Genomic DNA, 27,625 nt, shown 5'->3' with positions numbered 1-27,625 from the left:
TCTGAGGGAGGGCCTGGCCTTGCCGTGCACCTGCCACCCTGGCGGGGCTCAGGGGACTGGGTGCTGCCATCTTGTGGCTGTGGTCACCATCATCTTTGAGAGTGGGGCAGTCAATTAGCATATTCCTTCCTTATTGGCTGTGGGCACCTCCATCTTTGCAATGGTGTGAGGGTCAATTAGCATATTCCCTCTTTATTAGATAGGATTTATTAATTATTGTATTATTTCCCTTATGAACAAGTCTAAACCTACTTTTGCCTACTGTATATGCTTTATAATGATTATTATTTAAAATTATAGTAAAATTTTATAAAATACCTAAAATTGTTTTGAACTCCAAATTCCATTAAGTAGTTATGATAGCAATATTTGAGAAACAGTGTTTTTAAACTTATAATATTTAGACAAAATTTTGTCCATGTAAACTAGTATCTCCCCCCTCATGAGGAATTATCAGACATTTTTATTTAAGTGAACACTTTTCCTCTCTACAGTTAAAGGCTTTTATTCAGAAAGTGAGTTTGAGAAGTATGTGAAGTATGACTATAAATCTCAAAAAGTGCTGGCTGCCATTGTTTTTGACAATGACTTCGAAAACATCAATGACTCTCTGCCACTTCAGGTGAGAAAGTTTTATTTACAATTTTCTAATAATTTCCCTTCTAGTTCCTAAAATCTTAATGAATTTGACAAAATTAACTCTATTTTATAAATGAAAAAACCAATTTTTCCAAGAGGAAACTGCTAGTATACAGTAGAACAAGAATATGAATCCAGATCTTGTGCCTTAGATTTATGGGAAACTTTGACTACTCAAACAATGCTTCTGGTTCTATGAAGCATGGTGGTGTAATAAATAAAGCAGATGCATCTTCACTAATAGACAACCAGTCATGAGAAAAAAATCCTCTTTCTTTGAATGAAACAGAATTTGAGTCCTTTCATAAATCTCTAGGGAAAACTCTAAGGCTTTGCCACACTGATTTAGAATTAGGTCATCTATAGGCATTGAGAATCTGATTATAGCATAGCCACTGGGAAGGAGAGAGAAAGTGCTTTGAAATTGTTATCTCCTAAGAAGATCCTATAGAGATTATATTGGTGGTGGTGATGGAAATAAATGGTCAGTCTGCAATATATAAACACTAGAAGCCTGTTGCACGAAGATTCGCGCAATAGGCCTTCCTTCCCCTGGCTGCTGGCACTGGTTTTCCTCCGGCACCCGGGACCCAGGCCTTTGGTCCGGCTGCAGCGGAGAAGCCAAGCCTCTTCAGTTCTTCAGTCTTTAGTCTTCAGTCTTCACTCTGGCTGGAGCCTCCAGTCTTTGCTCTGTGCCTGTGTATGCAAAATAACCGCCATCTTGTTGGGTTAATTTGCATACTCATCTGATTGGCTGGCGGTGTAGTGGAGTGACACCAATTTGCATGTTTCTCTTTTATTAGTGTAGATGGAGCCAAATTCTTTGTTTAAAATACAGATGCTTGTCAGTTTAAGGCAATATTAATAAAGCCACTACTAGAATAGTTCATGTTATTTCTGTGTGTCCCATCCTTACATGACTATTCTTCTGTTCCAACTTCTTTCCATTTATGGAATCAAAATTATCCATATGCTTATATGGGTTTAGGCTCAACAATATACATTGGCTTAAAGTATATTCAGTGCTATTTCAACTTTTATTTTTATCACTGATTGACTGTGCTATGTCCCCAAATATTTGAACTCGATTCCTGACACCAAAATTTCTCAAATTTTTTGCTCAGGTGCTTGGCCTTCTCCCCCAGTTTTATTTAGATACTAGTGGCCTGGTGCACGAAATTCATGCACATTAAAAGGAGATTAATTAGATTTTATGAGACTGATGTGCTGCCTACTGCGCTAAGAGGGCCCCCTGTTAATTAGATTTTAATATTGCTATTTGCCCTTTCTCTATAACATTATATTTAGATTTTTTTCTCTATAATAGAATTATCAGAGATGAAAGAAAATTAGTAAAATGTATATAAAAATCTTCCTCCTGTCAGAGTCTGGGGTGCACCTCGGGACCCAGAGTCAAGTCCCCACCCACCTGCGTGTACCTCAAAATCGCATGACGCCAGACCCAGTCAGCCCCCCTCATTGGGCTAGATCCAGACCTGGCTGGTCCCACCCTTGTCAAGCCCCACCAGGTGGGGGGCACAGCCTCAGGTCCCCTGGCCTGGTGCCAGGGTGAGGATGTGGCCTGAGGTCCCCCAGCCTGGGCTGGGGCAGGGGGCATGGCTTGAGATCCCCTGTCAAGCCGCACTGGGCAGTGGAGTGGCCTGCCATCCCCCAGCCTGGCTCTGGGGCATGAGGTGCAGCCTGAGGGTCCCCTGTCAAGCCCCACCGGGTGAGGGGTGTGGCCTGAGGTCCCCTGGCCCAGCACTAGGGTGGGGGGCACACCTTGATGTCCCTAGTTAAGTCCCACTGGGTGGGAGGCACAGCCTCAGTACCCCTGGCCCAGTGCCAGGGCGGGGGCATGGCCTGAGGTCCTCTGGCCTGGCACCAGGGCAGGGGGCACAGCCTGAGTTCCTCCAGCCTGGAGCTGGGACAGGGAGCAACCTGAGGTCCCCTGGCCCAGCACCAGGGCAGGGGGTGCACCTACAGGTCCCCTGTCAAGCCATGCCTGGCGGGGAGCACAGCACCAGGTCACCTGGCCTGGCGCCGGGGTGAGGGGCATGGCCTCAGGTCCTCTGGCCCAGTGCCAGGGTGGAGGGCATGGCCTGAGGTCCCCAAGCCCAGCACCAGGATGGGAGGCGAACCTTGAGGTCCCCTGTTAAGCCCCGCCATGTTGGGAGACACGGCCTCAGGTCCCCTGGCCCAGTGCCGGCTGGGGGCATGGCCTGAGGTCCCCTGTCAAGCCCCACTGGGCGGGGGTGTGGCCTGAGGTCCCCCCCTTAAGCTGTGCAGGGTGGGAGGCGCAGCCTCAGGTCCCCTGTCAAGCCCCACAGGGGGCAGAAGGCGCAGCCTCAGGTCCCTGGTGGGAACTCGGCCTCACCTGTGGGTGCAGCCATCTTTGTGGCTGAGTTATGGTCAATTTGCATATTCCCTCTTTATTATATAGGACTAGAGGCCTGGTGCACAAAAATTTGTGCACTCGGGGAGGGGGGGGTCCCTCAGCCCAGCCTGTGCCCTCTCGCAGTCTGGGACCCCTCAGGGGATGGGGTGGGGGTCCCCACTGGGGTTCTTGGCCAGCCTGGGTGAGGGGCTGATGGCTGTTTGCATGCTGGTCAAGCCCCCCCAGTGGGGACCCTCACCCCATGGAAGTTTGGCTAGCCTGGGTGAGGGGCTGATGACTGTTTTCAGGCTGGCAACCCCCCCTTTAGGGTGGGGTGTCCCCACTGGGGTTCCTGGGCAGTCTGGGTGAGAGTCTGAGCGCTGTTTTCAGGCTGGCCAAGACCCATGGCGACGGAAGCTCCCAGCCTCTCCTTTTTTTCTTTATTTTTTTATTCTGGGATTTATTTACCTTCTATAATTGTAACTTTGTTGCCTTCAATGGAGTTCAGAGCCCCGCGGCAGGCGGGAAGCTTGGCTTCCTGCTCGCTCCAGCTCCGTTGCTATGGCCGGCTGAAGCAGGTATCTGGGGTTTATTTACCTTCTATAATTCAAACTGTGTTGCTTTGAGTGGAGCTCAGAGCCAGCCACGGCAGATGGGAAGCTTGGCTTCCTCCAACACTGGAGCAACCAAGTCTCCTGCTTGCTCCAGCTCCCAGGCTGCCGGCTGCCATCTTGGTTGGGTTAATTTGCATATAGTCGTTCTGATTGGCTGGTGGGCATGGCTTAAGGCAGGGGTGGGCAAACTTTTTGACTCGAGGGCCACAATGGGTTCTTAAACTGGACCGGAGGGCCAGAACAAAAGCATGGATGGAGTGTTTGTGTGAACTAATATAAATTCAAAGTAAACATCATTACATAAAAGGGTACGGTCTTTTTTTTTTTTAGTTTTATTCATTTCAAACGGGCCGGATCCGGCCCGCAGGCCGTAGTTTGCCCACGGCTGGCTTAAGGTGTAGTGAAGGTATGGTCAATTTGCATGTTTGTATTTTATTATATTAGATAATTGACATATAATATTGTATATGTTTAAGATGTACAAGTATATATTGCAAAATGTTTACCACAATAGGTTAACTACATATTCATCCCCTCACAGAATTACCATTTTTGTTGTGTGCTGAGAATATATCTATCTATCTATATATATAGATATACCCCTTCCCGCAGCAAATGCCTTCACCCCCCTAGTGTCTGTGTCCATTGGTTATGCTTAAATGCATGCGTGCAAGTCCTTTGGTTGGCTCTATTGCAACCATCACAACCCCCCCCCCCTTCTTCCCTCTGAAGTTTGATGATCTGTTCCATGCTTCTCTGTCTCTATTTTTATTCATCAGTTTATGTTGCTCATTATATTCCACAGATAAGTGAGATTATGTGACAGTTATCTTTCTCTGAATGACTTATTATGCTTAGAATAATGCTCTCCATGTCCATACATGCTGTTCCAAATGGTAAGAGTTCTTTCTTTTCTACAGCAGCGTAGTGTTCCATTGTGTAGATGTACCACTGTTTTTTAATCCACTCATCTGCTGATGGGCACTTAGGCTGTTTCCAAATCTTAGCTATTGTGTTGCTATGAACATAGGGGCACATATATCCTTTCTGATTGGTGTTTCTGATTTCTTGGAGTATATTCCTAGAAGTGGGGTTACTGGGTCAAATGGGAGTTCCCTTTTTAATTTTTGAGGAAAGTCCATACTGTTTTCCACAGTGGCTGAACCAGTCGGCATTCCCACCAGCAGTGCAAGAAGGTTCCTTTTTCTCCACATCCTTGCCCGCCCTTGTCATTTGTCGATTTGTCGATGATAGCCATTCTGACAGGTGTGAGATGGTACCTCATTGTTGTTTTGATTTTCATCTCTTGGATTATTAGAGACTTTGAGCATGTTTTCATATGTCTCTTGGCTTTCTGAATGTCCTCTTTAAAAAAGTGTCTATTTAGGTCCTTTGCCCATTTTTGATTGGATGGTTTATCTTCCTTTTTTTAAGTTGTATGAGTTCCCTATAAATTTTGGAGATTTGAGATTGAAAAAGACACAATGAAATGGAAAGATCTTCATTGTTCATGGTTTGGAAGAGTCAACATAGTTAAAATGGCCAAATTATCCAAAGCAATATACTGATTTAATGCAATCCCCATCAAAATCCCAATGAGAGCCCTAGCAGGTGTTTTCAATGGTTAGAGCATTGGCCCATGCACTGAAGGGTCACAGGTTCAATTCCTGGTACCTAGATTACAGGTTCATCTTCGGTCCACTGGGGGGTGCACAGGTGGCAACCAATTGATGTGTTTCACATCGGTTTTTTTCTCGCTCTTTCTTCTTCTCCCCCTTTCTCTCCCTCCCTTCCACTCTCTCTAAAAAGCAATGGAGCCCTAGCTAGTTTGGCTTAGTGGATAGAGCATTGGCCTGTGTACTACAGGGTCCCGGGTTAGATTCCGGTCAAGGTCACATTCCCAGGGTTGCAGGCTCGATCCCCAGTAGAGGCATGCAGGAGGCAGCCAATGGATGATTCTCATCATTGATGTTTCTATCTCTCTCTTCTCCCTTCCTCTTTGAAATCAATAAAAATATATAGTTTTAAACAGCAATAGGAAAACTATCCTCCAGTGAGGATTAACAACAATAAAAATAATCCCAATGACATTCTATGAAGAAATAGAACAAAAACTCATGAGATTTGTATGGAACCACACACACACACACACACACACACACACACACACACACACACAAAACAACAACCTGAATAGCCAAAGCAACCCCCCCCCCCAAAAAAAAGGATGAAGCTGGAGGTATCACACTCCCTGACTTCAAGTTATTCTACAAAGTGACAGTAATAAAAACTGTATGGTATTGGCAGGAAAGCAGACACACATACAAATGGAACAGAATTGAGAGCCTAGAAACAAAACTACATGTACATAGGCAAATAATTTTTGACAAAGGAGCCAAAGACATACAATTAAGAACAGAAAGCCTTTTCAATAAAACATGCTGTGAAAATTGGAAAGTCACATGCAAAGAATGAAATTAGACTTTTTTTTATTCCCACATAGAAAAGTTGACTCAAAGTAGATCCAAGACTTAAATATAAGTCCTGAAACAATAAATCATGTAGAAGAAAAACATAAGCACTAAACTTATGGACCTAGGTTTTAGAGAATATTTAAAGAATTTGATCCCAAAGGCAGGGGAAGGAAAGGCAAAAATAAATGAATGGGAATATTGGACTTAAAAACTTCTGCACAGTAAAAGAAACTGCCAACAAAACAGAAAGGCACCCAAGCAAATGGAGAAGGTATTTGAAAACAGTTCCAACATGGGTTAATGTCGGGACTGTCCAGCAGACCCTGAGCAACTGATGAATGATTACTCTCACACATTTCTGTGAAAAAGAGGGCTAAGGGACTGCCTGGCTAAAGGAATCAGATAGCCCTATTCACCTGCCTCCTTGGGCTTTTATTGTAGCAACAGTTTGAACTAAAATCTAGATGCTATCAGCAAGGTAAGTCTCCCTGTAGTGTCTTTAAAACAAGGACATTTTGAAGTCTAAATATAAAGATCCAGGAAAATACCCAGGGGCTCAGACTTGTTTGCAAAAGTCAAGGCAGGGTCTGCCACTTTTGGCAAGAATCTCTTAGAGCAGCGGTTCTCAACTTGTGGGTCATGACCCCTTTGGCGGTTGAACAACCCTTTCACAGGGGTCGCCTAAGACCATCCTGCATATCAGATATTTACATTACGATTCATAACAGTAGCAACATTACAGTTATGAAGTAGCAACGAAAATAATTTTATGGTTGGGTCACAACATGAGGAACTGTATTTAAAGGGCCAGAAGGTTGAGAACCACTGTCCTAGAGGCCTCCAACCTTTCAGTGAATCCTCCTTACAGACTTTCCAACCAAGTCTCTTCTTCCCCACAGGTTAATATTCAAAATATGTAAAAACTCATACAATTCAACATTACAAAAATAAATAATCCAACTAAAAATGGGCTGAGGACCTAAACAGACACGTCTCTCAAGAAAACATACAAATGGCCAAGATATATATGAAAAGATGCTCAAGTTCAGTAGCTATTAGGAAATGCCAATAAAAAATAAAGTGAATTTAAAATAAAAAACGATAATGAGATACCACCTTACACTTGCTTGAATGGCTATAATCAACAACACTAGTAATAACAAGTGTTGAAGAGGTTGTGGAGAAAATGAAACCCTAATTTACTACTCACTGCTGGTGGTTCAGGCACTAATGAAAACAATATGGAGGTTCCTCAAAATATTAAGAATAGAGTTACCATATGACCCAGCAACCCCTCTTCTGGGTATATACCCCAAAACTTTGAAAACATTTATTCATAATGATATATGCACCCCTATGTTCATTGAAGCATTATTAGCGGTGGCCAAGGCATGGAGAAAACCAAAGTGTTTTTTAATAGATGGTTTGATGAAGAAGAATGGTACATATATACAATGGAATACTACTCAGCCATAAGAAAAGATGAAACACTGCCACAAACAACATCGAAGGAGATTGAGAATTTCATGCTAAGTGAACTAAGTCAGAAAAAGTCAAGCACCATATGATTTCACTCATAAGTGGAATATAAAACTGAAAGCAACAAATGAACAAACAAGAAAAGCATACAAAACTCATACACTCAGACAGCAGTATGGTTACTAGATGGAGGTGGGGAGTGTGGTAGGAAAGGGTAAGGGGGTCTAATATATGGTGATGGAAGACTTGACTGGGCACACAATGCAATATACATGACCTGATGTATGAAAGAAATGTACACTTTTTAAATTCACCAATGTCACCCCAATTCATGTAACTTTAAAAAATAAACATTAAACAAATAAAACTAAAAAGATACCATCCATGGAGAGATTAATATTTAGAATATATAGAGAACTCCTAAAAGCCCCAACAAGAAAAATTTAAAAAAAGAAAATGAATTCAAAGATAGGCAATGGACATCAACACATGTCTTCAAAGGGGTTAAATAAGTAGTGAATAAGCACATGAAAAAATGTTCAGTATTGCTAATCATGAGGGAAATATGCATCAAAACTACACTGAGATGCCACCTCACATCAGTTAGGATAGCTAATATCAAAGCATGGAAATAGGTGTTGGTGAGGATGTGGAGAATTAGAGCTTTATGGACTTTGCACTGTTGGTGGTAAAATGGTATAGCAGCTGTGGAATCACATGGAGGTTCTCAAAAATTAAAAATAGATTACTACATGTCCACACAACTCCACTTCTGGGTATATAATTAAAAGAATTGAAAGTAGGTCTCTACCCAATGTTTATAGAAGCATTATTCATAATAGCTTCAATGTGGAATCCACCTGAGTGTCCATGATGGGTGAATAGATAAGTAAAATGTGGTTTATACATACAGTGGAATGATATTCAGGCTTAAATGAAGGAAATTCTGATACACAATTCAACATGTATGAATCTTGAGGACATTATTCTAAGTGAAATAAATCACAAAAAGACAAATATTGCATGATTCTACTTATGTGAGGTATTTAGTCAAAATCTTAGAGACAGGAAATATAATGGTGGTTCCTAGGAGCTGTGGCTGGAGGAAGAATGGGTAGTTACTGTTTAACTAGAGGCCCAGTGCATGAAATAATGCACTGGGGTGCAGGTGAGGGGGTGCCTCAGCCTGGTCTGTGCCCTCTTGCAGTCCAGAACCCCTCAGGAGATGTCTGCCTAAACTGGCAGTCAGGCATCCCTCTCGCAATCCCGGATCCCTCTCTCCTTACTGCGCACCTGCTCACTCCTTACCGCTCGGCTCACTGCTCCTGAGCACTGCCGCGGAGGAGGGAGAGGCTCCTGCCGCCACCACTCCACTCGCCGCCATGAGCCCAGTTTCTGGCTGAGTGGTGCTCTCCCTGTGGGAGTGCACTGACCACCAGGGGGTAGCTTCTGCATTAGCAAAATTCATGCTCAGGCAGGGTCCCTACGCCTGGCCAGCGATAAGGGCTGATCTGTGAGGCGACTGGTGGGGTTATGGGGGGGACTCCCTGGCACCCACCTTGGCTGGCCTGGGGCCTGCAGACTGGGGGCAGCTCCTGTGTTGAGCCAGTCTGCCCTCTGGTAGTCAGTGCACATCATAGTGACAGGTTGTTCCACCGGTCATTCTGCCATTTGGTCAATTTGCAAATTAGGCTTTTATTATATAGGATAGGTATAGAGTTTCAGTTTTACAAGATAAAAAGAAGTATAGAGATGAATGATGGAGATGGTTACACAAAAATGTGAGTATATTTAAAACCACTGAAGTGTACACTTAAAAATGGTTAAGATGATAAATTTTGTTATGTGTCTTTTATCATAAATTAAACAAATAAATAAGCACACACAACTATTTAGCTAAATCTCCAAGGAATTATATGGGTTGAAAAAACAATTTCAAAATATTAATACTGTGATTCCACTCATATAACATTTTTTACAATACAAAATTTTAGAAATGAAGAACATATTCTTGGCTGTCAGAGAATAGCTAGCAGGATACAAAATTAACACCCAGAAATCTATGGATTTTTTATACACCAATAATGAACTCACAGAAGGAGAAATGGGAAAAAAAATCCCATTTACCATAGCAACAAAAAAAATAAGATACCTAGGAATAAATTTAACCAAGGAGGTAAAGGACCTATATTCAGAAAATTATAGGATGCTGAAAAAAGAGATAAAGACATAAACAAATGGAAGAATATACAATGATCATGGATTGGTAAAATCAATATCATTAAAATGTCCATACTATCCAAAGCAATGTATAGACTCAATGCAATCCTCATTAAAATACCAACAGCATACTTCAAAGACCTGGGACACTCTCCAAAAATTTATCTGGAATAAATAAAGCTGTAGCAATCTTGAGAAAGAAGAACAAAATTCCAGATATCAAGCTATATATTACAAAGCCACTTTTCTCAAAACTTCCTGGTACTGGCACAAGAACAGACATATAGACCAATGGAACAGAACAGAGAACCCAGAAATTGGCCCAGGTCATTATACTCAATTAATATTTGACAAAGGAGGCAAGAGCGTACAATGGAGTTAAGACAGTTTTCAATAAATGGTGTTGGGAAAATTGGACGGATATATGCAAAAAATTGAAACTAGACCACCAACTTATACCATACACAAAAATAAACTCAAAATAGATAAAGGACTTAAACATACAACGGAAAACCAGAAAAATCTTAGAAGAAGCCATAGGCAGCAAAATATCAGACATATGTCATCTTTACCGATACAGCTCCTAGGGCAATGGAAACTAAGGAGAAAATAAACAAATGGGAATTCATCAAAATAAAAAGCTTCTGCACAGCACAAGAAACCATCAACAAAACAACAAGAAAGCCACTGCATGGGAGAACATATTTGCCAATGTTATCTCCAATAAGGGTTTAATCTCCAAAATTTATAGGGAACTCACACAATTTAACAAAAAAATGGCTGAAGGAACTGAATAGACACCTTGAAAGAGGACCTACAGATGGCCAAGAGACACATGAAAACATGTTCAGATGCAAATCAAATCAACAGTGAGGTACCATCTCACACATGTCAGAATGGCTATCATCAACAAATCAACAAACAACAAGTGCTGGCAAGGATGCGGAGAAAAAGGAACACTCGTGCACTGCTGGTGGGAATGCAGACTGGTGCAGCCACTGTGGAAGACAGTATGGACTTTCCTCAAAAAGTTAAAAATGGAACTCCCATTTGACCCAGTGATCCCACTTCTAGGTATATACTCCAAGAAATCAGAAACACCAATCAGAAAGGACATATGCACCCCTATGTTCATAGCAGCATAATTTACAATAGCTAAGATTTGGAAACAGCCTAAGTGCCTATCAGCAGTTGAATGGACTAAAAAACAGTGGTACATCTACACGATGGAATACTACACTGCGGTAAAAAAGAAGGAACTCCTACCATTTGCAACAGCATGGGTGGAACTGGAGAGCATTATGCTAAGTGTAATAAGCCAGTCAGAGAAAGATAAATATCATATGATCTCACTCATTTATGGAATATAAAGAACAACATAAACTGATGAACAAAAATAGAACCAGAGTTGAACAGACTGTCCAACCTATGAGGGAAGGCGGGGAGTTAGAGATCAGCCAAAGGACTTGTATGCATGCATATGAGCATAACCAATGAACACAGACAGGGGAGAGGGAGGACATATGCTGAGGTGTGGGGGCGGCGGGGGAGTGGGCAATGGGGGGAAAAGGAGACTTAACATAAATATTATTTAAAGTATTATGTAAGTCTCCCTTTTCCCCCCATTGACCACTCTCCCAGATAAGGACACATGTAATACCATAATCAATAAAGAAAAAAATTTTTTTTTAAATTTATATTTAAAAAAAAAGAAAATAAACCTCTAAAATAAAAAGGGGGGTGTCAGGGAATAACTATCAGAAAAAAGGGATGTTGGAACTGTTTTGTATCTTGAACTTTCACATCTGATAAAGTTGTATAGAACGTAATACATATGACATGTGAGTACAAGTAAAACTAGGGAACTCTGAATAAGATTAGTGATTTGTATCAGTGTTAATACCCTGGGTATAGTATTATATTATAGTTTTATGAAATTTTATCATTGGGGAAAATTAGTTAAAGATTATACACAATCTGTTTATTATTTCTTAAACCTGCATGTAAATTTACAATTGTCTTATATCTATCTTGCTCTATATAGCCTATATAATAAAAGCCTAATAGCTAAGTGTCCGGTTGTCCGATCATCCGTTCAACCAATCAAAGTGTAATATGCTAATGATATGCTAAGGCCACTCAACTGTTGGCTATGATGTGTACTGACCACCAGGGGGCAGACACTCAATGCAGGAGCTGCCCTCTGATGGTCACCCCACAGGGGGGTGCTGCTCAGCCAAAAGCTAGGCTCAGGTGAGAGCAGCAGCCATGGCAGGAGCCTCTTCCACCTCCACGGCAGCGCTAAGGATGTCTGACTGATGGCTTAGGCCCGCTCCCCCGCCATCAGTCAGACATCCCCCAAGGGCTCCTGGATGGTGTGAGTGTGCAGGCTGGGCTGAGGGACCCATCCAAGTGCACAAATTTCATACACTGGGCCTCTAATATGTTATATTACATTCAAAAAGAATTGTTTTCTTGATTGAGAAAAGGACATGAAATGCAAAATCACACTTTTGATAGTTGGAAATTGCCGATTGTTTTGCAGTACTTTATTATATTGGGTGTCTTGGCTTTCTTGCGTTTTTTAGTTAGCTAATGAGTGAATATATTAGATAATTTGGGGTTTTAGTTGGGATTTTACTTCTTTGGATCTTTGCTGTTTCTATTAACCCAGTGGTCAGCAAACTGCAGCTCGCGAGTCACATGCGGCTCTTTGGCCCCTTGAGTGTGGCTGTTCCACAAAATACCATGTGCGGGCACACATGTACAGTGCGGTTGAAACTTCATGGCCCATGTGCAGAAGTTGGTATTTTGTGGAAAAGCCACAGGGACCAAAGAGCCGCATGTGGCTCGTGAGCTGCAGTTTGCCGACCACTGTAACAACCATGGCATTATTTTAATAAATGTTATACTACCAACCTAAAAAAAATTACAGTTGTTTTAATATTTAAATTAGTTAAAAATATTTAAAAAATCTATATAAGGAGGTAATGTGCAAATTTGTCCTAATGGCATCATAGTAATGACCAATTTGCATATTAACAGGCCAGCAGGAGGCTGCGCGTGCAGCAGGGGGGTTTTCTGTGCCCGGGCACTCACAGCTGCGGGAGTCAGGCCTGTGTCACAGTCGCCCGCAGCGGCAGGAGTCAGGCCTCTGTCCTGGGTGCCACAGTGGCAGGAGTCAGGCCTCTGTCCTGGGTGCCACAGTGGTGGGAGCCAGGCCTGTGTCCCGGGCACCACAGCAGTGGGATTCATGTGTGGTCCATCACCAGTTAGAAAGCATCTCAGAGTGAGGACCATCACCTCAACTAGAACTCAAGATGGTCACCTGGCCTGGCCTGGGCCCTCCTCAGAGGCAAGCCTTTCCTCCATATTCACTGCAGAGGACAGACAGGGATGCCTAAGAGGCTGGAGCCATGGTGCCCCATCCCTACCCTACTCCCCTGACCTCCTTCACTGTGGCCTCCACAGAAGGGTATGTATGAGAGCCCTTCCCCTGCTACCTCTCACCACTGTCTCCGGCCATCCCTCAACACACAGGCGTATCGGCTTTCAAGTGAGTAGTGCCCTACTCACTTCCTCTCACTCCATTCCAGGGCCTGTGCTCTGGATGGGGCCTTTGGAATCAGGGCTCTGGGGTTTTACAACAGACCTGGGGTGGGAAAGGGTAAACAGCACCAAAGTTGGCTGATATGGCCACCCACCTCTGCCTCAGCTTGACCAATTAGTTCAGCCTCAGAACATGGCACTCGGGGAGGATGCCTACTTCCCCAGCAATGGCTCTAGGGCAGCCGTGGGCAAACTACGGCCCGCGGGCCAGATCCGGCCCATTTGAAATGAATAAAAATAAAAAAGAAAAAGACCATACCCTTTTATGTAATGATGTTTACTTTGAATTTATATTAGTTCACACAAATACTCCATCCATGCTTTTGTTCCGGCCCTCCGGTCCAGTTTAAGAACCCATTGTGGCCCTCGAGTCAAAAAGTTTGCCCACCCCTGCTCTAGGGTCTTGGCCCCAGTACTAACCTCCTCTTCCCCTTGGCCCTCCCCACAGCTGGTGCTTGCTGAACCTCCGTGTGCCTTACTTAACCACCTTCCTTCCCTGTTCCTACAAAGGAAGCTGCATCTTTGTATGTTATCCTATATAATAAAGAGGTAATATGCAAATTGACCATCACTCCAACACACAAGATGGCTGCCCCCATGTGAACACAAGATGGCCAGCAGGGGAGGGCAGTTGTGGGGGACCAGGCTGGCAGGGAAGGGAAGTTAGGGGTGACCAGGCCAGCAGGGGAGGGCAGCTGGGGGCGATTGCGCTGGCAGGGGAGCAATTAGGCGTCAATCAGGCTGGCAGGGGAGTGATTAGGAGGTGATCAGGCTGGCAGGTAGAAGCAGTTAGGGGCAATCAGGCAGGCAGGCAGGCGAGCAGTTGGGAACCAGCATTCCTGGATTGTGAGAGGGATGTCCGACTGCCTGTTTAGGCCTGATCCCGGTGGGGTCCCAGATTGGAGAGGGTGCAGGCTGGGCTGAGGGACACACACACACACACACACACACACACACACACACACATGCATGAATTTCATGCACCAGGCCTCTAGTATTCATATAAACTTTGTAACATTTTCTGGGGGGAAAAAACGATGACCAAGAGAATGCCACAGTCACTGTGTCTGGAGTCCGGCTCAGGAGAACGGAGAGACGGGAGAATTCTATAAATTGGCCGATGCCAAGATATTTCTGAGTGACTGCCTGGCGTGTGACAGTTGTGTGACCGCAGAGGAAGGAGTCCAAGTTTCTCAGCAGAACACCCAGGACTTCTTCCATGTTTTGAACCTTTGCTTTGGTTTTCAGAATTCCCTGCTCCCCATCTGTTGGCTCCCTCCTTCTGAGAGGTGCTGTCGTCATCACATGGGTGCAACTGGAATATTGTATCTCAAAAGGATTGCCCCAATGTACGTATCCATTTATCTGACAATGAAAAAATCCCAAAGAATAAGAATGGAGATGGAGACAGACTACTGACCTTTAGGCTTAAAAAAATCTGGAAGTGTCCTGCAAAGAGCTGAGACTTGGTTCTGTCCACGCACCTCAGAGAGATTGGATGAGGAAATGGCCCTGTTTGGCCCTGACTTTACCCATTTATGTTACTCTTTTTTTAATATATTTTTTATTGATTAGGATATTACATATGTGTCCTTATCCCCACGTTACCCTCTACCCTTCCCCCCCCCCCCCGCTCATGCCCTCACCCCCCTGTTGTCCGTGTCCATTGGTTAGGCCTATATGCTTACATATAAGTCCTTTGGTTGATCTTTCCCCCTTACCCTCACCGTCCCCTACCTTCCCTCCAAGGCCTGACAGTCCAATCAATGCCTCTCCGTCTCTGGATCAGTCCTTGTTCATCAGTTTATGTTGTTCATTATATTCCACAAATGAGTGAGATCATGTGGTGTTTATCCTTCTCTGACTGGCTTATTTCACTTAGCATAATGCTCTCCAGTTCCATCCATGCTGTGGCAAATGGTAAGAGTTCCTTTTTCTTCTTCCTCTTCTTTTTTTTTTAATATATTTGTTTTATTGATTAAGATATTACATATGTGTCCTTGTCCCCACGTTACCCTCTACCCCCCCCCCCCGCTCATGCCCTCACCCCCCCGTTGTCCATGTCCATTGATTAGGCCTATATGCTTGCATATAAGTCCTTTGGTTGATCTTTCCCCCTTACCCCCACCCTCCCCTACCTTCCCTCCAAGTCCCGACAGTCATCAGCTTATGTTGTTCATTATATTCCACAAATGAGTGAGATCATGTGGTATTTATCCGCTCTCCAGTTCCATCCATGCTGTGGCAAATGGTCAGAGTTCCTTTTTCTTCTTCCTCTTCTTAAAGAATACCTTTCAGCATTTCATATAATGCTGGTTTGGTGGTGATGAACTCCTTTAGCTTTTTCTTATCCGTGAAGCTCTTTATCTGACCTTCTATTCTGAATGATAGCTTTGCTGGATAAAGTAATCTTGGTTGCAGGTTCTTGCTACTCATCACTTTGAATATTTCTTGCCACTCTCTTCTGGCCTGCATGGTTTCTGTTGAGAAATCAGCTGACAGTCGTATGGGTATGCCCTTGTAGGTAACTGACTGTCTTTCTCTTGCTGCTTTTAAGATTCTCTCTTTATCTTTTGCTCTTGGCATTTTAATTATGATGTGTCTTGGTGTGGTCCTCTTTGGATTCCTTTTGTTTGGGGTTCTCTGCGCTTCCTGGACTTGTAAGTTCATTTCTTTCACCAGGTATGGGAAGTTTTCTGTCATTATTTCTTCAAAAAGGTTTTCAATATCTTGCCCTCTCTCTCCTTCTGGTACCCCTATAATTCTGATGTTGGTACGCTTGAAGTTGTCCCAGAGGTTCCTTACACTATCTTCATATTTTTGGAATCTCTTTTCTTTTTTCTTTTTCGGTTGGGTATTTTTTGTTTCTTTGTATTTCAAATCTTTGACTTGATTCTTGGGATCCTCTTGTCTGCTGCTGGATCTCTGTAAATTATTCTTTATTTCAGTCAGTGTATGCTTAATTTCTAGTTGGTCCTTTTTCATGTCCTCCATGGTCTCACTATACTTATTGAGGGATTCATTAAATTTATCGGCGGTTTCCATAAAATTCTTGAAAAACCTTATAAACGTGGCCTTGAACTCTATATCCAATCGTTTGCTTTCCTCCATTTCTGCCATTTGTGACCTGTTTCTTTGTCTCCGCATTTTGGCAGCTTCCCTGTGTTGATAGAGTGGCCCTGCGCGCCAGGTGTCCTGTAGGGCCCAGTAGCTCAGCCTCCCCAGTTACCTGGGGTGGACACTCTTGGTGCACTCTTGGTGCCTTGGTTGTTGTAGAATCACTGGGAGGAATTGACCTCCAGGCCAATTGGCTGTGAGAATCAGCTGTGTCTGCAGTGGGAGAACTTCTGTGCTGAAGACACCCTTCTGGCGCAAGACTTGCTTCAGTGGGGCTTTGGTGCTCACTGAGTCTGCTCCCTGAGTGTGTCCCTTATGGATCTGAGGAGTTGCAATCTGGATGGTCCCCCTCTGACCACTGGGTACAGTGGCTCCTGGATCTAAGGAGGTGCTAATTCAGCCTCTGCCTGAGGCCACACAGCAGGAGCCACGAAGAGGCTCAGCTGTGAAGCAATGCAAGCCGCTGCGGGGCCTTGGGCCTTCTCTTGGAAGTTCCGGGTCTGCCTAGTTCGGCTGCAGTTAGGTACATTCACATGCAAAAGCCTCTGCCGCAGCCTGGGTGGGGCGGGGTCTCAGGGAATCAAAGGGCGGATCAGGGAGCTATGGCTGATTCTCCGCCCGGAGTCGCGGGTCTCAGTGACCCGCTAATTGCTGCAAGCACCTCTGAGGGAAAGCCGCCTTCAAGTTCCCCCACTGCCGGACAGACCAGCTTCTCCCCGTATGAGACCTGGGTCCCCAGAGACTTCCCGGAACCGGAGTTCAGAGCAGTCGGGAGTTTGTGATTCAAAAAGACAGCCGCGTCCTCAGGTGCCACCCCCTTTCCTCGCGCCCACGAGCCGCCGTACCTCTGCACTTCACCTCCGCAGCGCCTCTAGCTCTCAGCGTGCTTCTCTTTCCTTCTAGTTGTAGAATTTACACTCAGCCAGCCTTTCTGTTGTTCTGGATGATGTTTGCTCAGTCCTTTGCGGTAATTTTCAATTGTTGTGGGAGGCGACAATTTCCCAGTGTTTACCTATGCCGCCATTTTAGTTTCTCCCTTCTTCCTCTTCTTAAAGAATACCTTTCAGAATTTCATATAATGCAGGTTTGGTGGTGATGAACTCATTTAGCTTTTGCTTATCTGTGAAGCTCTTTATCTGACCTTCAATTCTGAATGATAGCTTTGCTGGATAAAGTAATCTTGGTTGTAGGTTCTTGCTGTTCATCACTTTGAATATTTCTTGCCACTCTCTTCTGGCCTGCATGGTTTCTGTTGAGAAATCAGCTGACAGTCGTATGGGTACGCCGTTGTAGGTAACTGACTGTCTTTCTCTTGCTGCTTTTAAGATTCTCTTTGTCTTTTGCTCTTGGCATTTTAATTATGATGTGTCTTGGTGTGGTCCTCTTTGGATTCCTTTTGTTTGGGGTTCTCCGCGCTTCTTGGACCTGTAAGTCCATTTCTTTCACCAGGTGGGGGAAGTTTTCTGTCATTATTTCTTCAAATAGGTTTTCAATATCTTGCCCTCTCTCTTCTTCTGGCACCCCTATAATTCTGATGTTGGTACGCTTGAAGTTGTCCCAGAGGCTCCTTACACTATCTTCATATTTTTGGATTCTTTTTTCTTCTTTTTTTTTTAATTAAATCTTTATTGTTCAGATTATTACATTTGTTCCTCTTTTTTTCCCCCCATAACTCCCCTCCTCCCAGTTCCCGCCCCATCCTCTGCCCTCACTCCCCATCCACTGTCCTCATCCATAGGTGCACGATTTTTTCCAGTCTCTTCCCACATCTCCCACACCCCTTTCCCCCCCAGGAATAGTCAGTCCATTCCCTTTCTATGTCCCTGATTCTATTATAATCAACAGTTCATTCTGCTCATCAGATTATTTATTCACTTGATTCTTAGATTCACTTGTTGATAGATGCATATTTGTTGTTCATAATTTGTATCTTTACCTTTTTCTTCCTCTTCCTCTTCCTCTTCTTAAAGGATACCTTTCAGCATTTCATATAATCCTGGTTTGGTGGTGATGAACTCCTTTAGCTTTTCCTTATCTGTGAAGCTCTTTATCTGACCTTCAATTCTGAATGATAGCTTTGCTGGATAAAGTAATCTTGGTTGTAGGTTCTTGGTATTCATCACTTTGAATATTTCTTGCCACTCCCTTCTGGCCTGCAAAGTTTCTGTTGAGAAATCAGCTGACAGTCGTATGGGTATTCCCTTGTAGGTAACTGAGTTTCTTTCTCTTGCTGTTTTTAAGATTCTCTCTTTATCTTTTGCTCTTGGCATTTTAATTATGATGTGTCTTGGTGTGGTCCTCTTTGGATTCCTTTTGTTTGGGGTTCTCCGCGCTTCTTGGACCTGTAAGTCCATTTCTTTCACCAGGTGGGGGAACTTTTCTGTCATTATTTCTTCAAATAGGTTTTCAATATCTTGCTCTCTCTCATCTTCTGGCACCCCTATAATTCTGATGTTGGTACGCTTGAAGCTGTCCCAGAGGCTCCTTACACTATCCTCGCATTTTTGGATTCTTTTTTCATTTTGCTTTTCCGGTTGGGTGTTTTTTGCTTCCTCGCATTTCAAATCATTGACTTGATTCTTGCGCTCCTCTGGTCTGCTGTCGGGAGTCTGTATAATATTCGTTTTTTCAGTCCGTGTATGCTTAATTTCTACTTGGTTCCCCAGTATAAGATCGAGGGTCTCATTAGTTTTCTCGTAGATCTCATTAAGTTTATCGGCGGCTTCTAAACAGTTCTTGAGAGACCTTAAAAGTGTGGTTCTGAACTCTATATCTTCCATTGACAATTTTGTCCTGTTTCTTTGTCTCCGCATTTTGTTATGCTTCCTTGGTGCACCCCCTAGTGGTCTTTGTTCGCAGTCTTATAGTTAAATCTTGATTGTTGTAGCTAATTCCAGGGAGGGTTTGACCTCCAGGCCAAGTGGCTATGAGGATCAGCTGTGTCAGCAGTGAGAAAACTTCTGTCCTCTAGGGAGGTGCTAATCTAGCCTTTGCCTGAGGCTATCCGGCAAATGCCTGTGTGCAGGGCTTGGGCGGGGCGGGTCGCACAGGATCAACAGGGTGGGCCGGAGAGATCAGTTATGGCGACTCTCAGTCCTGTCCCCAGGGCTCTGCCTCTCTGAGTCCCAGCACCCTCTGCAAAGCTCAGAGAGAAAGCTGCACTCGCTCTGACCGAAGCCAGACAGTCCCGCTTCTCCCGTTTGAGTCTGGGTCCCTAAAGACTCGCCCGGATCTGGAGCTCAGATTCTGCGACTCCCTCCCGATTGAAAACGCCAACCGCGCCCTCCGCCGCCAGCCCGCTCCGTGCACTCCGCACCTCAGAATTTGATTTCAGCACTGTGCCTCCTCTGAGTGTCCGTATGCGTTTCTCTTTCCTCCTAGTTGTAGGACTTCCACTCAGCCAGCGTTCCTGTGGTTCTGGGTGATGTCCCTTCCGTTTTTTGGTTTCACTTTTGAAGTAGTTGTTCAAAGCAGCAAACTCCGGCGTTAACCTATGCCGCCATCTTGGTTCTCCTCTTTTTTCTTCTTCGGTTGGGTATTTTTTGTTTCTTCGTATTTCAAATCTTTGACTTTATTCTTGGGATCCTCTTCTCTGCTCTTGGATCTCTGTATATTATTCTTTATTTGAGTCAGTGTATGCTTAATTTCTAGTTGGTCTTTTTTCATATCCTCCAGGGTCTCACTAAATTTATCGGCGGTTTCCATAAAATTCTTGAAAAACCTTATAAACGTGGCCTTGAACTCTATATCTAGTCATTTGCTTTCCTCCATTTCTGTCATTTGTGACCTGTTTCTTTGTCTCTGCATTTTTTTATGCTTCCCTGTGTTCATAGAGTGGTTTTGTGTGCTAGGTGTCCTATGGGGCCCAGTGGCTCAGCCTCCCCAGTTACCTGAGGTGGACACTCTTGGTGCACCCCCTTGTGGGCTTTGTGCACAGTCTTGTTGTAGTTATGCCTTGATTGTTGTAGGATCACTGGGAGGAATTGACCTCCAGGCCAATTGGCAGTGAGAATTAGCTATGTCTGCAGTGGGAGAACTTCTGTGCTGAAGACACCCTTCTGGCGCAAGACTTGCTTCAGTGGGGCTTTGGTGCTCACTGAGTCTGCCCCCTGAGTGTGTCCCTTATGGATCTGAGGAGTTGTAATCTGGATGGTCCCACTCTGACCACTGGGCACACTGGTTCTTGGATCTAAGGAGGTGCTAATTTAGCCTCTGCCTGAGGTTACCCAGCAGGAGCTAAGAAGAGAACTGCAGATTCCCCTTCCTTTTTTGGAGTTTGGAGGTGCCCTGATGAGGCCCAGCTGTGAAGCAATGCAAGCTGCTGTGGGGCCTTGGGCCTTCTCTTGGAAGTTCTGGGTCTGTCTGGCCCAGCTGCAATTTGTTAGGTGATTTTCAGGTTGCAAAAGGCCAGGGCATTCATATGCAAATGCCTCTGCCGCAGCCTGGGTGGGGTGGGGTCTCAGGGAATCAAAGGGCGGAGCAAGCAGCTATGGCGGATCCTCAGCCCTGCCCTAAGGGGCCGTGAGTCTCAGTGTCCCGGTAATTGCTGCAAGCACCTCTGAGGGAAAGCCGCCCTCAAGTTCCGAGTTCTGCCTGCTGCCAGACAGTCCAGTTTCTCCCTGTATGAGTCCTGGGTCCCCAGAGACTTCCTGGAACTGGAGTTCAGAACAGCTGGGAGCCTGTGACTCCCTCCAGATTCAAAAAGACAGCCGTGTCCTCAGGTGCCCGCCCCTTTCCGCGCGCGCTCGAGCCTCCGTACCTCTGCACTTTACTTCCGCAGCTCCTCTGAGTCTCAGTGTGCTTTTCTTTTTCCTTCTAGTTGTAGAATTTCCCCTCAGCCAGCCTTCCTGTAGTTCTGGATGATGTCCGTTTTGTCTTTTCGTTGTAGTTTTGAAGTTGTTGTGGGAGGCAGCAATTTCCCGGTGTTTACCTATGCTGCCATCTTGGTTTCCTTTATGTTACTCTTGAAGGTGACTTTGCCACAATGTGAATAAACTGCCACCTTTTGGAGTAGGGGCTCATACGAAAGTCTGCATTCCCAACTTTTCTTGAAACAGATCTATGTTCTGCAGCTGTGGCCATCATCCTGAGACCAGGTCCTGTCGCTGGGATTTAGGGGGCACTGGAGTGGAGGCTCTCCCCACCGTGCCCTTTTACATTCAGGGATTGAGCTGAACTCACTTTGGGGGAGGCCTGGCAAGGGTGACAGGTGTCACAGATAGAAGGATAGAGAATGGAGAGGCAGACAACCTGCTTGGTCCCTGCCTGGGTAGGGTCAGGCAGATGAAGGCCAGCCAGCCTTCCCCATAATTGGGTGAGATAGTGTCTTATGTGTCCACCTCTCATCCCATGGGCCCGGCCACACCCCTCAGCTCTGGGCAGCCCACTGTGTTCCATGACAGCACGGTCTACCCTCACATGTTGCTCGCCCTAAATGAGTAGGAAGAGAGCAGTTGGCCCATAGACAACTACACAGAAAGATAGGGCTCATGGCTGGTGAGTGCAGTGATGGTGGCAAGAGTCTCACCTGCCTCCGTGGCAGCACTAAGGGGCAGCAAGCCAAGTGGTAAGGAGCAGTGAGTAGGCAGACGGTAAGAAGCGAGGGGTCCCAGACTGCGAGAGGGATTTCCAACTGTTGGCTTAGGCCCGGGCCTAAGCCAGAAGGTGGACATCCCCTGAGGGGTCCTGGACTGCAAGAGGGTGCAGGCTGGGCTGAGGGAATTTTGTGCACTGGGCCTCTAGTACATTAATAAAATGAAGTATCAAAGCACAGTGTTGGAGCATTTATTTACATATATGTGACAATGTATTAGCAGCCAAGATACTTATTTTTTATTTATATATTTATTTATTTTAAATCTTTATTGATGAGAGTATTATAGATTCTCCCAGTTTTCCCCCCATTGCCACCCTACACCCAGTTCCCACCATGCCCCAGGCCTTCATCACCCTATTGTCTGTGTACATAGGTAATACATATCCTATATAATGAAGGAAACATGCAAATTAACTGTCCCTCCACTATGCTCAAGCCATGCCCACCAGCCAGTGAGGAGTGAGTATGCAAATTAACCCAACAAAGATGGTGGGTAATTTTCATACATAGCAGAATGGGAGAGCCAGCAGCTTGGGGGGTGTGGCATGACTCCCTCGGTCGCTACCTTAGGGGAACGTGGCTCCCTCAGTCACTGGACGGAGAGCAGAGCAGGAGAGCCGGAGGCTTGCAGGGACATGGCTCCCTTGGTTGGGGAAAACCCAGAGCATGGGGAGCACCAGGAATTCTGGGAATAGTAGTTTTGATGGCAGCCCCAGGACTGGAAGTGCTCGCCAGCCGTGAGCCCAGCTTCAGACTGAGCAGTGCTCCCCCTCTGGGAACACACTGACCACCATAGGGCAGCTTCTCCATTGAGCGTCTGCCCCCTGGTGGTCAGTGCGTGTCATAGCAACTGGTCATTCTGCCATTCAGTCCATTTGTATATTAGCCTTTTATTATATACAATATTTTTTATCTTTTTATTCTTCTTATTAAAGAAGACCCTTTAAAATTTCTTGTAATATTGTTTTGGTGGTGATGAACTCCTTTAGCTTTTCCTTGTCTATGAAATTCTTTATTTGACCTTCAATTCTAAATGATAGCTTTGCTGGATAGAATAATCTTGGTTGTAGGTCCTTGCTTTTCATCACTTTGAATATTTCTTGCCACTCCCATCTGGCATGCAAAGTTTCTGTTGGAAAATCAACAGTCATATTGGGCACTCCCTTATAGGTAAGTAATTGCTTTACTCTTGCTGCTTTTAAGATTCTCTCTTTGTATTTAAATTTCTGCATTTTAATTATGATGTGTCTTGGTGTGAGCCTCTGTGGGTTCCTCTTTTTTGGAACTGTCTGTGCTTCCTGGACTTGTAACTCTTTCCGGACTATTTCTTTCACCAGGTAGGGCAGCAGTTCTCAACCTGTGGGTCGCGACCCCTTTGGTGGTCGAACGACCCTTTCACATGGGTCTCCTAAGACCATCCTGCGTATCAGATATTTACATTACAATTCATAACAGTAGCAACATTACAGTTATGAAGTAGCAACAAAAATAATTTTATGGTTGGGTCACAACTTGAGGAACTGTATTTAAAGGGCCAGAAGGTTGAGAACCACTGAGGTAGGGGAAGTTTTCGGTCATTATTTCTTCAAATAGGTTTTCAATATCTTGCTATCTCTCCTCCTTCTGGCACCCCCATAATGTGAATATTGGTATGCTTGATACCAATTGATATGCTCGAAATTGTCCCAGAGGCTCCTGACATTATCTTCGTATTTTTGGATTCTTTTTTCATTCTGCTCTTCTGATTGGGTATTTTTTTCCTCATATTTCAAATTGTTGATTTAATTCTCAGAATCCTCCACTCTACTATTAAATCCCTGTAAATCATTTTTTATTTCAGTTAGTGTATGTTTAATTTCTGACTGGTCCTTCTTCATGTCTTTGAAATTCTCCCTAAGATCCTTGCACGTCTCACTAAGTCCCTTGAAGCTCTCATTAATTCCCTTGAAGCTCTCGTTAAGATCCTTGAGCATCCTTTTAACCACTGTTTTGAACTCTGTATCTAAGTTTGCTTGCTTCCATTTCATTTAGTTCTTTTTCTCGGCATGTCAGATTTCACCTGTTTTTTCATTTGTGACACTTTTTTTGTCTGTATTTTGGCTGCTTTCCTGTGTTTGTTTCTATGTATTAGGTAGAGCTGTTATGACTCCTGGAATTGGTAGAGTGACCTTGTGTAGTAGATGTCCTGTATGGCCTAGTGCAGTGATGGCGAACCTATGACATGCGTGTCAGAGGTGACACACAAACTCATTTTTTTGGTTGATTTTTCTTTGTTAAATGGCATTTAAATATATAAAATAAATATCAAAAATATTAATCTTTGTTTTACTATGGTTGCAAATATCAAAAAATTTCTATATGTGACACGGCACCAGAGTTAAGTTAGGGTTTTTCAAAATGCTGACACGCCGAGCTCAAAAGGTTCACCATCACTGGCCTAGTGGCTCAGCCTCCCCAGTCACCTGAGTGGGCACTCTAAGTGCAAACCTTTGTGAGCTATTGTGCACAGTCTTGTTGTAGTTGAGACTTGATTGCTGTTGGTGTCACTGGGAGCAATTGACCTCCAGGTCAATTGGCTGTGAGGACCAGCTGCGTCTATAGTGAAGCGCTGCTAAGAAGACACCCCTAAGGGGCAGGACTTGCTTCAGTGGAGCTTTGGTGCTCACTGAGTCTGCTTCTTGAGTGTGTCCCTTGTGGATGTGTAGGCTTGTGATCTGGTTTGGTCTGAAGGTGTCCACCAGGTGCACTGGCTCTTGGGCCTCCCAGGAGGTGCAAAGTCAGCCACTACCTAGAGCAGTGGTTCTCAACCTTCTGGCTCTTTAAATACAGTTCCTCATGTTGTGACCTAACCATAAAATTATTTTCGTTGCTACTTCATAACTGTAATGTTGCTACTGTCATGAATCGTAATGTAAATATCTGATATGCAGGATGGTCTTAGGAGACCCATGTGAAAGGGTCGTTCGACCGCCAAAGGGGTCACAACCCACAGGTTGAGAACCGCTGACATAGAGTCATCTGGCAGGAGCTACAGAGCCCCTTGCAGATGGTTACTACTTGAATTGAGCTTGGAAGTGTCCAGGCCAGGTCAAGCTGTGAAGCAAGGCAGGCTGCTGCTGGTATAGGGTCTGGGCCCACTTATTGATAGGTATGGGGCACACTGATGCCAACTACTACTTGTTTGAGAGATTTTAGAAAAGTCTGAAGACTGATCCAGGACAGGCCATTCATATGGAAAAGTCTCTGCAAACAACTTGGGTGGGGCTGCAAATTGGATGGGGCAGAGTCTCAGGGAATCACAAGGGAGAGCGGACAGTGTGTGTCAGGCTGATGGAGACTTAGATATGGCTGCCAGACAGCTCTGCGACAGGGAGGCCCCAGCATTAGAACAATGACCCCGCAAGTACCCCTATTTGGGAGAAAGCCATCTCCAAGTTCTTGCCCTGATGCCAGACAATCCAGTTTCTCCCCAAGTGTCCCAGGTTCCTTTTAAGCCATAGCCCTGGGGCTGGAGCTCAGAGGGAGCAAGTCTGACTAAGACAGTGATGGCAAACCTTTTGAGCTCGGCATGTCAAAATTTTGAAAAACCCTAACTTAACTCTGGTGCCGTGTCACATATAGAAATATTCATAATTTTTTTAAATATTTGCAACCATAGTAAAAAAAAGATTTATATTTTTGATATTTATTTTATATATTTAAATGCCATTTAACAAATCAACCAAAAATATATATAAAATGAACAAAAACAGAAAAACAATGTACATTTAGGAAAAAATAATAATAAAAACAATGATAATCAAATGGTATGAAAACTAGAAATTAGTGACTTTTTTGGTGCTGAAGTTTGCCTGCTAATTCTTTGATTGCAGGTTCATACTTGGTGCACTTCAAGGCCAAGCAAGCGCCACTAACTTCATCTGTTAGCCGGTTTCTTTTGTTTGTTTTAATATTATTTAATGCTGAGAACAAAGTCTCACAAAAATATGTTGATGAAAAAATCGTTAGCAAAGCCATCGCTAGATTTTTTATGTTGCCAAAAGTGTCAGGTACTCTGTTCCAAGCACTCAAATTTCTTGTTCGTAGTTGCACTCTTCTTCATTATTCAAACGATTTCATTCCAGATTTTCAAGTTTCGACCTTAAGTCGACAAACACATGAGTCCAAATGCTACCTTGATAATTTGCAAGTTGCATCTCTAAATCGTCAATTTGCATCCATTGGAAATCCTTTAATTTCAAAGTACTGTAAACAACTACATCTGGATACTTAATTATTTTAATGGTCTGTTCTAGGCTTCTAAATTGGTTGAATCTTTCGCAGAACTGTTCAAATAACGAGTTTACTATATTCTGGTACATAAGTATGGACTCCATTACACTTGTTGTAGTGGCCTTCTCAAAATACTTTTTTATCCAAGGAAAATACTTAATAAGTTTTAGTTTCAATATCTCACTTGAAAATTTTAAGTTTACTTTCAAAAGATTTGATGTATCCAAACATAACGTCAATACTTTTGCCAAAACCTTGTAATTTTAAGTTCATTTCATTCATATGAACAGAGTGATCTGTAAAAAACATCAAATTGCTGACCCACTTATGATCATTGATCTGAGGAAAGTTTGCCAGATCCTTATTCTCAATAAATACCGTAATTTCTTCAAAGCACTCCGCAAATCACTCAAGTACTTTACCTGGACTCAGCCATCTCACATTATTGAACATCAGTAGTCCACTGGAGGTTGAATCAACTTCCTGTAAAAGTGCAGAAAATTCTCGCTTGTGAAGGGGTCGAGAAGCTATAAAATTCACAATTTTTGTTACAACTGACATTAAATCATTCAATTCTGAGAATCCCAATTTGGCACACAACACCTCCTGATGGGTAATGCAATGAAAAGGTACAAGTGGATGTCTAATAGCTTCCATAAACAATTTCAGGAATCCCACATTTTTCCCCACCATATTTGGTGCCCCATCTGTCGTGACTGACACAATTTTAGAGATATCAATGTTTAGGTCACTGAATGTTTTTATAACAACCTTACATATTTCGTTTCATGATGTACTTATTGGCACTGATTCTAACTTTATCAACTCTTCTCTCCTTGTGAGACCATCAGAATATCTAGCAATAATGGCCAACCGAGCATTTGATGTGACATCAGTAGTTTCATCAAGAGAAATCGAAAAATATTTACAACTATTTAAGTCTTTTTTTAATTGATGTTGTACATTTTTGTTAAGATCTATTATTCTGTCTTTGATAGTATTTCTACTGAGTGGTAACTCAGAAATTCTTTTAATAATATCATCTTTATTTTTCATATTGTGAAATAGAGCTGGCGCACATCTTAGAAATGTTTCCTTAATAAATTCTCCGTCACTGAGGGCTTTTCCATGCTGAGCTATGGAGTGAGCAATACAGTAACTTGCTGATGTTAAATTTGTAGAGCATCTTACAAATTTAATGATGGAATTTGATTGACTTTTATAGAGG

General features: G+C 43.8%; 1 protein-coding gene across 1 annotated transcript in view; it reads left to right on the top strand.

The window, feature by feature from the left end:
* LOC118656595 (ATP-binding cassette sub-family A member 3-like) overlaps window positions 1–27,625 on the top strand; it is a 343,556-nt gene that overhangs the window by 4,030 nt on the left and 311,901 nt on the right. The window contains exon 3 of the mRNA XM_036310023.1: window positions 495–622. Coding sequence (XP_036165916.1) covers window positions 495–622 — 128 coding nt within the window. The remainder of the gene's footprint in view (window positions 1–494; window positions 623–27,625) is intronic.

This window comes from Myotis myotis, unplaced genomic scaffold, assembly GCF_014108235.1.
Source record: "Myotis myotis isolate mMyoMyo1 unplaced genomic scaffold, mMyoMyo1.p scaffold_m19_p_5, whole genome shotgun sequence".
Lineage (NCBI taxonomy): Eukaryota > Metazoa > Chordata > Mammalia > Chiroptera > Vespertilionidae > Myotis > Myotis myotis.
Note: the sequence above shows the minus strand (reverse complement) of the source record. Positions and strands in the feature narration are given on the sequence as shown.